The sequence below is a fragment of the Scomber japonicus genome, chromosome 2 (genome assembly GCF_027409825.1).
Source record: "Scomber japonicus isolate fScoJap1 chromosome 2, fScoJap1.pri, whole genome shotgun sequence".
Lineage (NCBI taxonomy): Eukaryota > Metazoa > Chordata > Actinopteri > Scombriformes > Scombridae > Scomber > Scomber japonicus.
In genome coordinates this window covers 33,805,837-33,820,943 of record NC_070579.1, presented here as the reverse complement: position 1 = coordinate 33,820,943, position 15,107 = coordinate 33,805,837, and the positions used below count along the sequence as shown (strand labels likewise).

The following is a 15,107-nucleotide window of genomic DNA, read 5'->3' as shown; positions in this document are numbered from 1 at the left end:
GTTTATTTGTGCTCTGCTGCAAGCCAAATTCCCCCCAGTTGGACAATAAAGTACTGAACTGAACCTCCCATTAGATGTGTTTACTGACTCCTACAATCTATGGTTACAATCACATGCTGTGGTTTTTTTTTTAATTATAATGAATTGTACAAGTTAGTGTTCACTGACGACCATAAAAGTGGGACATCAAAGCACCACCTATAGAGCAGACTAACAACTGAACATAAGTGAATCGTTACCACAATTGTCCGATGCTTAAAGAGCACACACACACACACGCGCGCGCACACAGAGAGACACACACCTCCCCCTCTCCTCTCGCTTCTCCTTCTGGCAACACAGAGTTTCATGAAAAATCGTTCCTGGCCTTTTTTTTTTGTATGGACTGTAAACTGCAAGTAGTTACCCTGAGGAACCAACAAGCGTCCTGGCTGTGCGCACTGCGCTCTACACTTTTTGGAAAACTGCACCAATTTCGTAACGCACGAAGTTGTCCGCGTTTCATGAGAAGGGAGCAAGACCGAAGTGACTGCAGGTGAGCGCTGCTGGTTTCATTCACAGAAGAAGAAGACGACAACAAACCCCTTGCTCTCACTTGGACTGCTGCTTTTGTATCGAGAGCGTTTAAATATCACCTCGGCTGGTTTGTGGATGAGTCGGCGGCGCGCAATGGACAGTCCAGCCCCTGTGGTAAGCTACAGAATAAAGGAGCAAAATGTTGTTTGTCGCCAATAAACATTTACTACAAACAACCTATTTCTTATATTAGACAAAGTTTCATCTTATCATTCTGCTGCAGCTCAGTATTTCAGCTACAAACACACAAACCGGAGCAGGTGTGTGGCAACCCGCGCAGAAAAAAAGAGAGGAAGGAGTTGTAAGAAATCACGCGTATCACGACGGAATATATTGTGTATAGCTGTGTATTTCCACTATTCACACTCAAGGAACTTCTTTTCCGGGGGACACTCCGAGGAACTCTGAGAAGTTTGTCTTGGAGAGCAGAAAGGAAGGAGATGAGTACCAACACTGTTCTCCTGCTCTTCATTCTCTCTCTCACATGTGAGTTGGGTTTATATTCTTTACATTTTCCACAAGTATGAATGTGTATTTAGGTGGAGTGATTCTAGAGCTGTTAATTGAGGTAGAGCTGCCAGGGTTATAGTTGATTTACTGAGTGATCGACAGAGTATGAGTACGTTGATAATCAATTCATCGCTTTGAGTCATTTTTTGGAGGAAAAAAAACGTACGAATTCTCTAATTGCAGTTTCTCAAATGTGAATATTTTATTTAGTAACAGTAAACTAAATGTCTTTGGGTTTGGACATGACCTTGGGCTTTGGAAAGAGTCATCAACATGTGCAGCCACTTTATACTAAACAATCAATTAATAGAGGGAATAATTGACCGATTAATCGATAATTAAAGTGGTTGTTAGTTGCAGGTGTTCATTCAACACTAAATTGCATTTTCTGCCTGTTTGTTTAAATCATATTGCTGAAACATCTTCAAACACACACACACACACACATGCATACGCACACACAGATGAGCCGATTTGCCTCAGGTGGTTAGAAGTGGCCTGCTGGAGTCAGTATGTCCAGCACTCTCTCTCTCACACACACACACACACACACACACACACACACACACACACACACACACACACACACACACACTAACAAACAGCTGAGTTATTTGGTGTCAGTGACCTACCTACAGGAGATTTTGTTCTAACTCAGCTACAGAATCATGAATGAAGTATCCAGTTTGGACTAATTATAACACAGTAAGAACTTATCCAACTAAATGCTGACATCATATTTCTACACCTTACTTGAGCTTTACTAGAGAGGCATGTCGTCTTTTCAATGTCACTGTGTCGCCTGCAGGATCTTAGTGTGGAATCATAATTATACATTTACATTCTCATTTGTTTTACCATCTTTATCTCTCTTTTTTTATATGTTGGCCCGAATGCTATTTGAAAAACTTCTCCACATGCCAGAAATAGAAGTCTGGCAACAAGCCGTTCATTTTATTGAAATTACATTATGCAGAAAAAGTCAGATTGTCCAGACATTTATGAGAATCCATCTTAAAAAAATAAAGCTCAGATTACCAGAAAAGGACCACATTTACTGACAGAATACTGAGGCTGTGACCTCTCTGTCCTTTGTCAGTGGAAGTCATGGTCCTGTAGTTCAGCTTTAGTTTGTGTTTATAGTTTTTCATCATATTGTTTCTGTGAATAGCATGAAAGCATAATAAGCTTCCAATGTGTGTTTGTAGTTTGTTCAAACATTGTAGCAATCATCTTATATGAAGTATTTAACCAGTATTTATATTCTGTGACATTTGATTCTAATTATTAGTGTGAGATGTGATTATAAATGAGAGTCCATTGTGTGTTTTTGATTTAGTAGCCACAATAAAACTCCATACAACAGCTTTAGCCTCAGAAACAGACTACGTGTGTGTGGTGTCCATCTTAAAATACACCAAAGTAAAAGCAGATGGGCTCTTTTAATAATTTACTGTGGGCTATTTTATACCTACCGTCAAGAAAGCACTTGGATAGCATGTCCCCAGCTCTGTCCTGAAAGAACAGCTTCCTTTTTATCAACCCTCACCTTGCTTTGTTCTGTGCAGTACTGACTTTTCACTCTTTTAACCATGACATCGCTCCTGCTTGTAGGCTATTAAAACAATCAGGATGAAGACTTTGAATTGATCTTTAAAAAACATCAACTAACAAAGACATACATCACTACTCATATCTGCTTTATAAAAACTTGACTCTTTGACAAAAATCGGGTATGAAAGAAAACACCATCAAGCATTTTTCTACAGCATCCATAAAGGCAAAGATACCCTGAAATCAGATTTAAATTATTTAAGTGATGTAATCCACAGAGAAGTCACGTTGCACTTCTCTGTGTCTTTTCCCGTGTTGTTGTGAGTGTTTCCCTGAAGGCCTGGAGATTTGACTGGGCTCTGTACTCTGCAATGGTGTTGCATTCAGAGATCAAGAATACAGCCTATACTATACAATGTATACAATGTACTCATGAGATACAAATTTTAAACTACACTTTGCTTAAAAAGGAGGTGAACAAAGGACATCTTTATTTTACAGCCCATGTATCCTGGACATAAACTATAATAAGGTATCTTCCAATTTGACTCAAAATATATGGCTATTATCTCAGTTACAATTACTATATAAGTAATAAGTAAACTGATGGCTGACTTGCTACACTTTTCCTTCCTGTAAAACCTCAATAAAGTTTATTTATGAGTCAAAATACAATATATGTAACTTCTCTAAAAACCCATTTTGGTCCCAAAACTATATCACTGTTTCCCAGTACTTTATTGATCATTTTAAAAACATATATTTAACATTTTTATAGTCATATCTACTCTATAAAGCTTCTTACATCTGAGGCTCAGCTTGGTGTTTTGTCCCCCAGCAACAACCATCATGTTCACTATAATAATACTAAAGTACTCCATATTAAAAACCTTTTAACAATGTCATTTCCCCTCATCATTTTTGTTCATCGTCATTTTTGAAATGTATTCCAAGTAATTTCATTACAATAGTAACACTAAAACCCTGTCGTCCCCCCCTTTTCCCACCAACTATATTACTATTATTACTAAAGAGGTCCGAAGAAATTCAAATAATACTTTAACACCCTCTTAAACGCTGTTGTTGTCCTGATATACAGTAAGTCTTTTATATATAGTAAATGGATGTCCTGTAATTTATAGGCTGTAATATAAAGGAGTTACCACACTGAATCCTGCTGCACTTAGACCACTTCAGATGAACTCTAAATGTGATAAAGGCCTCTAGTTATCAGGTTAACCTTCAGTTCCACTCCGATATTTCCATTACACAAGTAGATTCTTCAAGTTCCCACTTGATGGCAAATAATTTATCCTCTGAAGATAAAATAAAGTCAAGCACATTCCCTTGCCTATCCTCCTTGTCAAACAGCTGGAAATGTTGACATTCTGTGACTGTGACATGAAAAGTTGAAACAGCAGGGCACCGCCAAGAAAAAAAAAAGGAACATCTATGCTCACTCAGCCATCGCTGTATGTAATCTTACAAAAACAGACAATTCATGTGGCACACGGGGGGCGAAGCCGTCCAGATATTAAACGCTCCCCGCTCTGTTGTCAGTTTGTTTGACAATGTAGACATAATGGCTGTGGAAGCCAAGAGAGAGGGTCAAAAGCATTTTGCTTCTGACTTATTCATATGATCACTTTTACATAACCAATAGTTTAGGGCTGATGAAACACAAAGCTTCAGGGGTCCTCTCATGGGGAAGGATGCATGACTGGATTTTTGTTAGTTCTTTTGCTCTAAAACCCTGCAGTAAAGCGTGAGACGAGAAGATACACACCCATACACACCCGCACACACACAGACATTTGAAAGGGGACATGTAATTCAGCCTTAATGCTCTTTGGTGAATTTACTTCATTACAGCTAACTTGGTTATTGTTCATCATCCATGATAACACTGTGCTGAAAACATACCGTGATAGAGAGAAAATGACTTTGAACTGCAACAACACACACATGCATACACACACACGCAAACACGCAGGTTGTCCTAGGTACTTTGGCGACATTAGAAAGGCTTATATTTATTTCCTGGAGACTGACCCTAACCATAACCACTAATTGTATAACCCAGCATTTTACCAGTAAGAGAGACAGCTTTTGTCTCCAGTCGCACAAGCCGTCTCCAAATTCACTGGTCCAATGTCTGAAATGTGTCCCCGAAAGTAGATTATGACAGACCACATTTTTGCATTCAGTGTTACACGGAGACACGCTACGCCAGAGTTTGTGGTTTGCTAGAAGAAGAAAAAAACACACACACACATGGCATTTGTTTATGGCATTTATGTATGGCTGACTGCCTGTGCTCTTTTCAAACAGAGCAGTAAATGAGAGTGTATATGTACTGTAGACATTTTAAACAGATGATGCCTGCTATGGTTTTTAGAGGTTTCAAAAATGTACGCTTTCAAAATGTAACATTTCAAACTGTGTGACGTGCATACAGGCAGCAGAGCAGAGAATGCAGAGGAGCGGCTGGTGAACTACCTGTTGGGTCCGGAGCGCTACAACAAACTGATCAGACCGGCTGTCAATAAGAGCCAGCAGGTCACCATCTCCATACAGGTGTCTCTGTCTCAGCTCATCAGTGTAGTGAGTATACACACACATACACACACACACACACACAAAAGCACACGTGCACACACAGAGCATTACACTAACACCTACACCTACATTACATTATTTCCATGCAGGATGCCAGATTTTATAATTAAGAATTTGGCATCATGGTCATCATTAAATCTATGGAGAGACAGTTTCACTCATATACAGTACCAGTCAAAAGTTTGGACACAATCACTTTAATGAGAAAATGTGTCCAAAATGTTGACTGGTACTGTGTGGACTGTATTTTAAATGAAGTCATAACCAGCAGGCAGCCTTGGTGATGCCCCAACAGGCCACTCAGGTCGTTTCACTCATAATGTGTGATTAGTGCTTTTCTCAACACTGTAATTGCCATCCTCCCAGTTTATTTGCACATATTAAGACAGGATAATGAATACTCACAACACTCCTGGATAATGTTACTGTCATATCAGTTAATCTTACGGCCATTAGTTTTAGTTATTATAATTTTGTTCACGTTTGTCTGGTATGGCAGAGGGTTCTGATGCTACTGTAGCCATGAGCCATGGAGAAAACGCTTTGCCGTTGCAAAACATGATGCCATAGTTGCTGAATTCATCCGAAATGTAGCCAGAATCCAAAAGTGAACTGACTGAAGCTGCAGATTGTATCATCAGTTTTCTCAACAGGGTAATCTTAAGCTTCCAGCCATCCTCAGCTGCAATTTTAATCTCTGTCATTGGTTTCTTGCCAAAATGCACCTTTGGTTTTAGATTCTGTCTCTATTTACGCTTCTACTTTTGACTTATTATCAAAGAGCTACATGTTGTCTAACACATTTGTTCATCTTTTGCACTGATGATTCAACCACAAGTGAGTTTAATGTTCATCCAAGCCGTAGAAGTGCCCAAATTGTGAGTCACCTAACATTGTCTTTGAAAGAAAAATTACGAGACTTCCAAAAAAATTCTTTCCATTTTTATTTATTCATAGGCTTTGGTGACATCATGTAAATCCAAGTATAGCTCCACTCAGTAGTACACTTTTTCACAGTAGACATTCAGACTTTACATAGTAGGAAAAGCACAGGTGTTACTAATAAAATGACTCTGTTATATTAACCCTGAAGCAGCTAAGTGGAATTCAGCCATCATTAATGCTATTATTTACACCTGTGTATTTCCTGCTGTAAAAAATCTAAATGTATAAAACCTATTTCAAACTGACTATCAGTCTCATAGGCCAGAGTAGTTGAGAACACCTGTGTGGGTGTACAGGGCCTTTAATTAGTCTTCTATAGCCTACCACCATTATGAACCATTAAAATTATACAGCAACATACATGCTGTAAGAGCTATAAATAAATACAATATTATTATGATAATGCATTAGACTTTTTTATTTATTTTATTTTATTTTATTTTCACAGTGTGCATTAAATCTACAGGCACATTTTCCACTGGAAAATGTGCCTGTAGGTGTGAGTGACTCAGAATTAATTTGTCTGTCTCTTTGAGTCAGCTCTGTGACAGACAGGTGACTTGTTCAGGGTGCTAGAAACTGTCACCCAAGGCATGATGGGATAGGCTGCAGCCTCAGTCAACCCTGACTGAGGATAAATCTGTTCAGAACATTTAGAAAATGAATGGATAAGTAGTTTTTGAACATTTGCTTAAGATATATTAATCAATTTCTGGATTATGTTTATTTATTCTGAATGAAGCATGGTTCCACTGTGTGCTGAACACTCTGAACACACTCTAATTCACTACAGCTATTGTTTACAAAGGCTGTGCTGTGGCCTAATGACATGCCTACAAATAAGGTGAGGTATGAGATGAATTTAAAACACCCGTTACTTTACAGTCACAGTATTCATAGACAGATAGATGGTCAAAAGTGCCTTTTACAAGTTTTATACATGTCACACCCACACATCACATCTTCTGTATTTAATATGTATAGAAATAGGAGACATTATGGTTTAACTGTCAGCCTTTGGTTTGAAGTTTACTGACAATGAACAGCTAGCTTAGCCCTGCGGACACAACATCCAGCTAAATACTGAAGGAAGGTTTACAAATGGCTACCATTAGCAAGACAACCTGCTTATCCACTCAACATCTACTCTACTTGGATTAAAAAATCTAATGTCATTACTGAATGTATAATTGTAATCCCTTACACTGCATAATGCATTGCAACCCAGGACTCCTGCAGATAGGGTTTAATTGAAATTTCTCTCACTCTCCTCTTAACACAAGACTTACACTTACAAGATATGCATATGAAAATGCTTTAGTCTCCTGTCACAACCAGAACCCAGCAAATCTGATGTATGGCATTTCAAATAATCTTACAATGTGTTACTTATTAACTTTTGACCAGATACGTGTACAGTGTCTACACAGGGTGGACATAGAACCTCCTGCATATTATAAAGCAGTTCAACTCTGTATTAAATCCTACCTTGATGACATTTATGAAAACCTTAGAGGGTATTAGATTTTACCCCCAAATAGTTCTGTATTATCCCCACTCCCTAAATGTGCTTTGATTTTAGAGTTTGATAATTGGGTCATTGGTAAGAAAGCTAAATTATATTATAAAGTAAGATATTGAGGAAATAACACTGCTTGATTGCTGTTTTCTTGCAGAATGAGCGAGAACAGATCATGACGACTAACTTGTGGCTGTTTCAGGTAAAGCACAATCTTCACCACTGCTCAGTGCCCATACAGTGTTCAGTTTGGAACAGTACTATGTGGCTGTATCTGTCAGTAATGAACGTTATGAACCCTCTCTCTGCAGGAGTGGAATGACTACAGGCTGAGGTGGGACCCAGACAAGTACGAAGGCATCAAGAAACTACGAATACCATCCAAACACATCTGGCTTCCTGATATAGTGCTTTATAACAAGTAAATATGTGCATGTGTGCTATATAAAAAACATGATTCTGTTGTGCTATATTAAAGTTAGAACAGGAAAACAACAAACCCCCATAAAATATGAATGTGTGTGTGTGTGTGTTTGTTTGTGGTGGCCCTATATGGATGGATTAAACCTGATTTACAGTGTATAATTCCATTAAGAGGTTTTCCAACATTGCAATCACAGCATTACAAGCATAAAACCTGCTGCCAAAATAAGAATGTTTTTCTATGGGGATTTTGTTATTAAAATATTTCTGTACCCTCTTTTAATTTTCCCAAACCTGTTTTGCTGAGGTTGATGTTGTTACTGAGTGCTTCATCAGTGTTAAATAATATGACTTTATTATAACTTAAGACTTTCATGAGGGAGAGTTTGGGATTGTTTGATTATCATCATTGCAGTGAAGGAAAGAAAAGTGTCTTATCTAAGTGTTGATTGTATTTGCAGGAAGGGAGGGTGGTGTGGTGGATTGGTGTTTGACCTTAGTTAAATGCCTTCTTCTACCCCAGGATCCATACACTTTCTAATCTTAGATTTTCCTATCTATCACAGTGCTGATGGAGTGTACGAAGTTTCCTTCTATTGCAACGCTGTGGTCTCCAACACAGGAGACATCTTTTGGCTCCCCCCGGCTATCTACAAGTCAGCCTGCGCCATCGAAGTGCAGAACTTCCCCTTTGACCAGCAGAACTGCACTCTCAAATTCCGCTCCTGGACCTATGACCACACAGAAGTGGATCTGATCCTCACGAGCGACTTTGCCAGCCGCGATGACTTCACCCCCAGCGGAGAGTGGGACATTGTGTCGCTCCCGGCACGCAAAAATGAAGACCCCAACGACATCACTTACCTCGACATCACCTATGATTTTGTGATTCAGAGGAAGCCGCTGTTTTATACCATTAATCTGATCATCCCGTGTGTGCTGATCACGTCGCTGGCTATCCTGGTGTTCTACCTGCCGTCGGACTGCGGGGAGAAGATGACGCTGTGCATCTCAGTGCTGCTGGCGCTCACTGTGTTCCTGCTGCTTATTTCAAAGATAGTGCCACCCACCTCTCTAGCAGTACCGCTTATTGGTCAGTTATATTGTTATTGGTGTAGACTTGATGAAATTGGGAATGTGAAGCCTTTGAAATGACCTACAAATGACGCCTAGGAATTAAACTTGAAGACCAGCTTCCTGGGAATGATTGGCTTTAGGAACATGCATAGAAAGACCATTGTTCAGATATGGTGATGCCAGAATTATGAATGTTGAGACTTTGACAGTGTAGGAAAGTGGGAAGTAACAAAGAAGGGTAGAACAGGAGGAAATAGCAGAAATTCACCCATACTGTAGAGGACTCAAAACAAGATTGTTAATTTTAGTCCTGATGAAATTTGAACTTCATGTTGTAACCCTCCTCTCTCTCTCTTAGGTAAATACTTGATGTTCACCATGGTGCTTGTCACTTTCTCCACTGTGAGCACAGTGTGCGTCCTCAACGTGCACCACCGCTCACCATCCACCCACCATATGCCCGACTGGGTCAATCGCATCTTCTTGGTCACCCTTCCCACTTTCCTTCTCATGAGGCGTCCAGGCTCTTCCAATGTCCGTGATAAACTCCGCCGGAAGTATGCTAACCAGAATACCACCAACAAAAACAATTCTCAGAGCAGCAGGGAGAGGAAGTCTTGTTCCAACATCAAACTCGGTGGGATCCGAACGGACGCTGACTCCTTCTACGTAAATGAGGACTTGGCCCACAGGTTTTGTTGGAAAGTGGGAGACATCCCAGACGGGGGTGGTGGGTTTTCAGACTTCCGGAGGCCTTTGGGCAGTCAGTGGGATGCAGATCTGGAGGAGGCAGTGGAAGGAGTGAAATATATCTCTGAACACATGAAGACGGAAGATGATGACGAAGGGGTGAGGAGATAATGATGTGGTTAAAAAAGATGTGATGATGAGCAGGAAGAGATGGGACAAAGGGAGGGAAGAAAGAATATAACAGTGATGGTAGGAAGAAAGTCAAGGCTTATGAAGGCAGATTATGGAGATGGATGATAACAGTGAAGGAGGAGATTTATACGAGGAAGAAAATGAGAAATTTTATCCTTTTGTGACAGTATTCCAATCTGCCAATCATCTTTCTATTACTGGAAATAACAATATCCTCAAACAAGATTAAGATGACAGCAAATGCGAATGTTCACAATGACAATGCTAACATTCTGATGTTAAGCAGGTATAATGTTACCATTTTCACCAATCATGCTAACATTTGCTAATTAACACTAAACACAAAGTGCAACTGAGGGAATTTTGCAGGTATTTGGTCATAAACCAAAGTATTCAGCATGTATGGAAAAGTCAGTAGATCACACAACTTAATACAAGACATCCTGAGGGGGGCACGGGGGCAGGAAAATTTCACAGTGAACCAATCAACATTGCTGTTCCTAGAGCCATGCTGCTTGTATAGCTAAAAACAAAAACCCTGCTCTAACACTCATACAAACACAAACTGATGAAGACAGCACTAACCCCAGTGCCAGATTTGTGGCCTTGGGCTTCAAAACTTCCACAAAACCTCCCACACTTAATAAATATTACAAACAAGTTTTGCAGCTGTAATTGCTCATGGCAGATTTTTCATCAAGCTGTCTCTCCTCTCTGTATCACTGACTGCAGTGCAGATAAAAATATAACATGATGTGCGTTTAATGTTCTAGAACCTTTATAGCTGCAGCAGCAGTTAATGAAACACGGCTTCCTACACACTTAGGTTTAGGACCTGACCACACACATTATTGTATGTCATTGATCTGTCTTGAAACCTCATAATAGTCCAACTTGTTGGTTTGGTTCCAGATAATAGAAGACTGGAAGTATGTAGCCATGGTGATAGACCGACTGTTCCTGTGGATCTTTATCCTGGTGTGTGTCGTGGGAACACTGGGGCTCTTCATGCAGCCGCTGTTCCAAAGTTACAACACGCCCACTGCTGATGAAACCGAGTGAGTCATGAACACACATTTAAATACATGCATGCATACGCCTCTTAACTTTGCAAAGAATGTAATATTCATATCTAAAATGTAACAGAAACACACTGTGTCCTCATACCTGATATATGACCCACCCATTCTTCTTTTTGTAGCTAATGGTCTTTGTTTAACCATGTTGGCTACTTTCAGGGTTGTAAGAGCAGTTTGTAATTACACTTGTAATAGGAGTTTCATTGGGAAGTATGATTTCCGATTCCGCTAATCAAGGTTATGACCTACTACTAAGCTTACAACAAACCTACAACACATCTGATGAGAATAGTGAGAATAAACCAAAACAGTAAAGTTGTGGAACGTAAAACCTAAACAATGAGCTGAAAGATGCTAAAATGCTCCATAGAGCTGGGGTGAACTACAGTGTCAGATGATAATTGTGTGGGCCCATCGCTGCAAGAGACCCCCTTTCACATATAAGTAGTCATGTGATCCATTCATGATGTGGAAATATTGATTATATCTGTGCTTTACCATAGCATTTGATATGAGTTCAAACAGCAGGAAGCTTCTGTTGCCTACACGTCTGTCAACTCAGCTCACAGTGGCTGCTTCTTTTACCACACCTTCTCGCTATATTTAAAAATAATCTTCTGACAAAGAAAGCAGTGAATGTCCATATCATGAAGAACTATTTTTATACACCCCAGAGTTAGCAGTTGCTTACATCTGTGCCTAAGGCTACATAAAGCTATAGCTGTTTCATAAAAGCATTACATTGGCTGTCAATTTGAACTTGGAAGAAAAAAGTGTTATATTTGTCATAAAAAGTGCTGATCTGCATCAGAGATCATTAAAGCTCCAGACAGAAAAGAAGAGAAAATGTTGCCTGAATGCTGACTGAGATTAGCGGATGCTTGGTCTATGACACAGTATGGTAGAATCACAAAATATCTAATCATGATTCATGAGTGCAGTATGTGATTTGGCTTTTCCTTTGAACATGTCTACAAATAATATGCCAAGATTTCTGTAGAAATTGATAGTAACCGGTATCAATTAGCTGAATCTGAATTAATAATTGGCTCCCAAGTCAACTAAGCGTAAAAGATCTCATAAACTGGGTATTATCAGTTAGGAAATTACAATAGCAGGCAAATCTGTATGAAAATGTCACTGTATATTATGCATGTCTCCATTTAATATTAATTCTTGTTCACTATATTGTGTTTTTCTTCCTGTAGGTATGGAGATTTCTAGGATTTTTGCTCCAGAGAAAAATAAATAAATAATTTTAGGAAACTAATGTATAAGTAAGAAGCCACACCAGGTCTGGCTCTGATCAGCCTCCGTTAGTTGTATCTGATACATTCCTGGACTAATCGACGTAGCCAGCTACACAGTTGACCTCAAATGAAGACAGAATCGTACTGGAACACTTTCTTACTGCATGGCTTCTATTTTTGCCAGCCTCTGTTCAAGCTCCACCATCATCATAGGCATGACAATCATCCTGACAGTCTTTTTTAAAACTACTGATTTGTGCAATCTCTTTCAAGTGGACATTATAATGGAGCAAAGATGGTGCTCATGCACTATTTTTGACACAGTTGCAGCCTATTTTCTCCAATGTTTAACTTTGACAATATAAAGAACAAACCACAGAAACTGGTGAAGAATACTAGTAATTGGAGCTTTACACAGACTTACACAAAGGTTCTTCGCAGCCTCTGTAATGAAGTCTGTTCCTCTCTGCAGCTTTGTTGATGTGAAAAATAAGACTTTACAGGACACAGTACAATGGACCACAATTTCTCTTTTCTCTACATTTGTCAACTAAGCTTTGTTGTAACAAAGTGAGGGCACTTTGTCTAGTCCACTTTTTCTCTTCATAAAAATATTAATGCACACTCTCTCTCTCTCTTTCTCTCTCTCTCTCCCTCTCTCTCTCTCTCCCTCTCCCTCTCCCTCTCCCCCCTCTCTCTCTCTCTCTCGTTCTGTGAGCTTTGTGCCTCATCTCCGCCATCCACCTCTAAAACCTGTGTTGTAATCATTAATGCATTCTTATTTTTAAAAGTGCATTCTTCTCTTTCTTTCTCTTTGTCTTTCTCTTAATTGCTCAGTTGTTATTCTCTTCTATTTTCTCTCCTTTTCTGTGCCATATTGCATCACGAGGCCTGTCAGAAAAGCCTAAGAGTTCTCCTAGATAACCTCTACATCTACTTCTCTACAATGAAAAATGACAAACATGATGTAAAGAAGCTTGAAAGATGGATGAAATGTAACGCGGCTGTGACAGACGGATCCCTTAGTGATCTGGCTTACGCATACACACACACACGCACACACACACACACACGCACACACACACACACACACACACACACACATTTTTATTGTGCATCACTATTGTTGAAAAGAAAAGGATTAATTATGCTACTCTGCAGCTCATTTCGGCCCTCACTTTTACAACTGTCTTAAAATGTTGTTGAATACGCTGACAGATTAATTAATTAGGACAGAAATAAAATGTAGCAACACCAGCTTACATATTAACAATGAATATGACACTAACTGTATTCTACTATAATATGTTGAATAAAAAAATGAATAGTTTTATGTGTTTGGCCAATTCTGTTCCCTCAATCATTTGTTCATCAGCTGCCTTTAACACACACACACACACATTTATAAAATGTCACAGGTGTAAATTCTCAAATTTATGACGGCTGCTTCACTTTCAGAGTCCTGATAGAGACCCTTTCCACAACTTGTCAACACAGGTAAAGCACAGCTGTAAATAATAACATGATTAATGGCTCAATCCCATTAAGTGTCCCAGTAAGTCATGTCAGTGAGTGAGCCATCATTATTGTAATTCATTTCACCTGTGCTTCTGCTGCTTTGATGAGTCAAAATGTCTGCAGTGACAGGAGGTCTATTGTGCATGCTTGGCACACTGTCACACTGTCATGACTTCCAGAACACTTTACTAGAACAGAGCTATTGTTCATGTTATTAGTAAGTTGGTCTATTATTTAAGTTGGTCTGGGTTAAGATAATAACTATAATGTTGTAGGTAATGTAATATAAACCACTTCATAAAGCAGTGAACATGTACAATCCACAGTATGGATATGAAGATAAAAGACGTGACAAAGGCAAATTGCAGATATCAGTGTATCACAGTATTGCACAGATTAGTTCAACACTAGTCTAACCACATTATGCTATATATACAGTATACAGTACTGCACATTCCCTTGGTTATAGTAACATGAAAATCATTGCAGGTTGCCATAGTGCAGCGACCTGGAAGCATTAAATATTCATGATTTCATAAGCAGCTGTTCTAATACTTAAAGTGTGGTTTAATCACATTTTCCTCACACTGGCATGGTTAAATAAGGAAATAAACCCACAACTATCATTAGATGTTGTTTCAAATGCTGCTAAATTGTAAAGAAAGAAATGCTGTAAAGAAAGGATAACCAAGACATGCTCAAGACGTGTTTAAACTTTGACTTACACTGGAGCTGAACCCTCACAGCAGGAGTTCTGCACTTGGGGGTAAATATAGTTGAACTCCTCTCACAGAAAAAAGATAGAGAAGGGGAGAGGATATTAGTGGATGAGAAAGCTTTTTATTGCTTTTTTGGATGGAATAACTGACATCTTGACACTGACATCCGATCCTGACACTATGGTGTTCAGCACTGAGAGGGGGACAGACAGGATGACTGGGATGAGACAAGTATTTTCATACTTTTCAAGAACCTTTGCAGTGACAATAATGTGTGATTTGTTTCATCTGGATGACCTCAAACACATTTCGAAATTTTCCTAAACTTGACTCCTTGATGAGCTGATCAAGCCGGTTGTGTGTGTGTGTGTGTGTGTGTGTGTGTGTCTGTGACGTCTATTGAATGCATGTACATGTGCAAGTGCTTTAGAAGTAT

At 39.2% G+C, this 15,107-nt stretch overlaps 1 protein-coding gene across 1 annotated transcript; it reads left to right on the top strand.

The window, feature by feature from the left end:
• Positions 1-1,040: 1,040 nt before the first annotated feature.
• On the top strand, positions 1,041-12,408 carry LOC128366652 (neuronal acetylcholine receptor subunit beta-2-like). Its single transcript, XM_053327393.1, has 8 exons — positions 1,041-1,062; positions 5,099-5,244; positions 7,881-7,925; positions 8,035-8,144; positions 8,713-9,239; positions 9,582-10,072; positions 11,018-11,163; positions 12,393-12,408. The coding sequence occupies exons 3-8, from the start codon at positions 7,899-7,901 to the stop codon at positions 12,406-12,408; spliced, it is 1,317 nt and encodes a 438-aa protein (XP_053183368.1). The 5' UTR covers positions 1,041-1,062; positions 5,099-5,244; positions 7,881-7,898.
• The last annotated feature ends 2,699 nt before the right edge of the window (positions 12,409-15,107 follow it).

Coding starts and splice junctions, on each gene's coding strand:
- LOC128366652 (XM_053327393.1), top strand. CDS start 7,899: ATGACGACTAACTTGTGGCTGTTTCAG. Junction 7,926..8,034: donor CTAACTTGTGGCTGTTTCAG/GTAAAGCACAAT, acceptor CTCTCTCTGCAG/GAGTGGAATGACTACAGGCT. Junction 8,145..8,712: donor GATATAGTGCTTTATAACAA/GTAAATATGTGC, acceptor TATCTATCACAG/TGCTGATGGAGTGTACGAAG.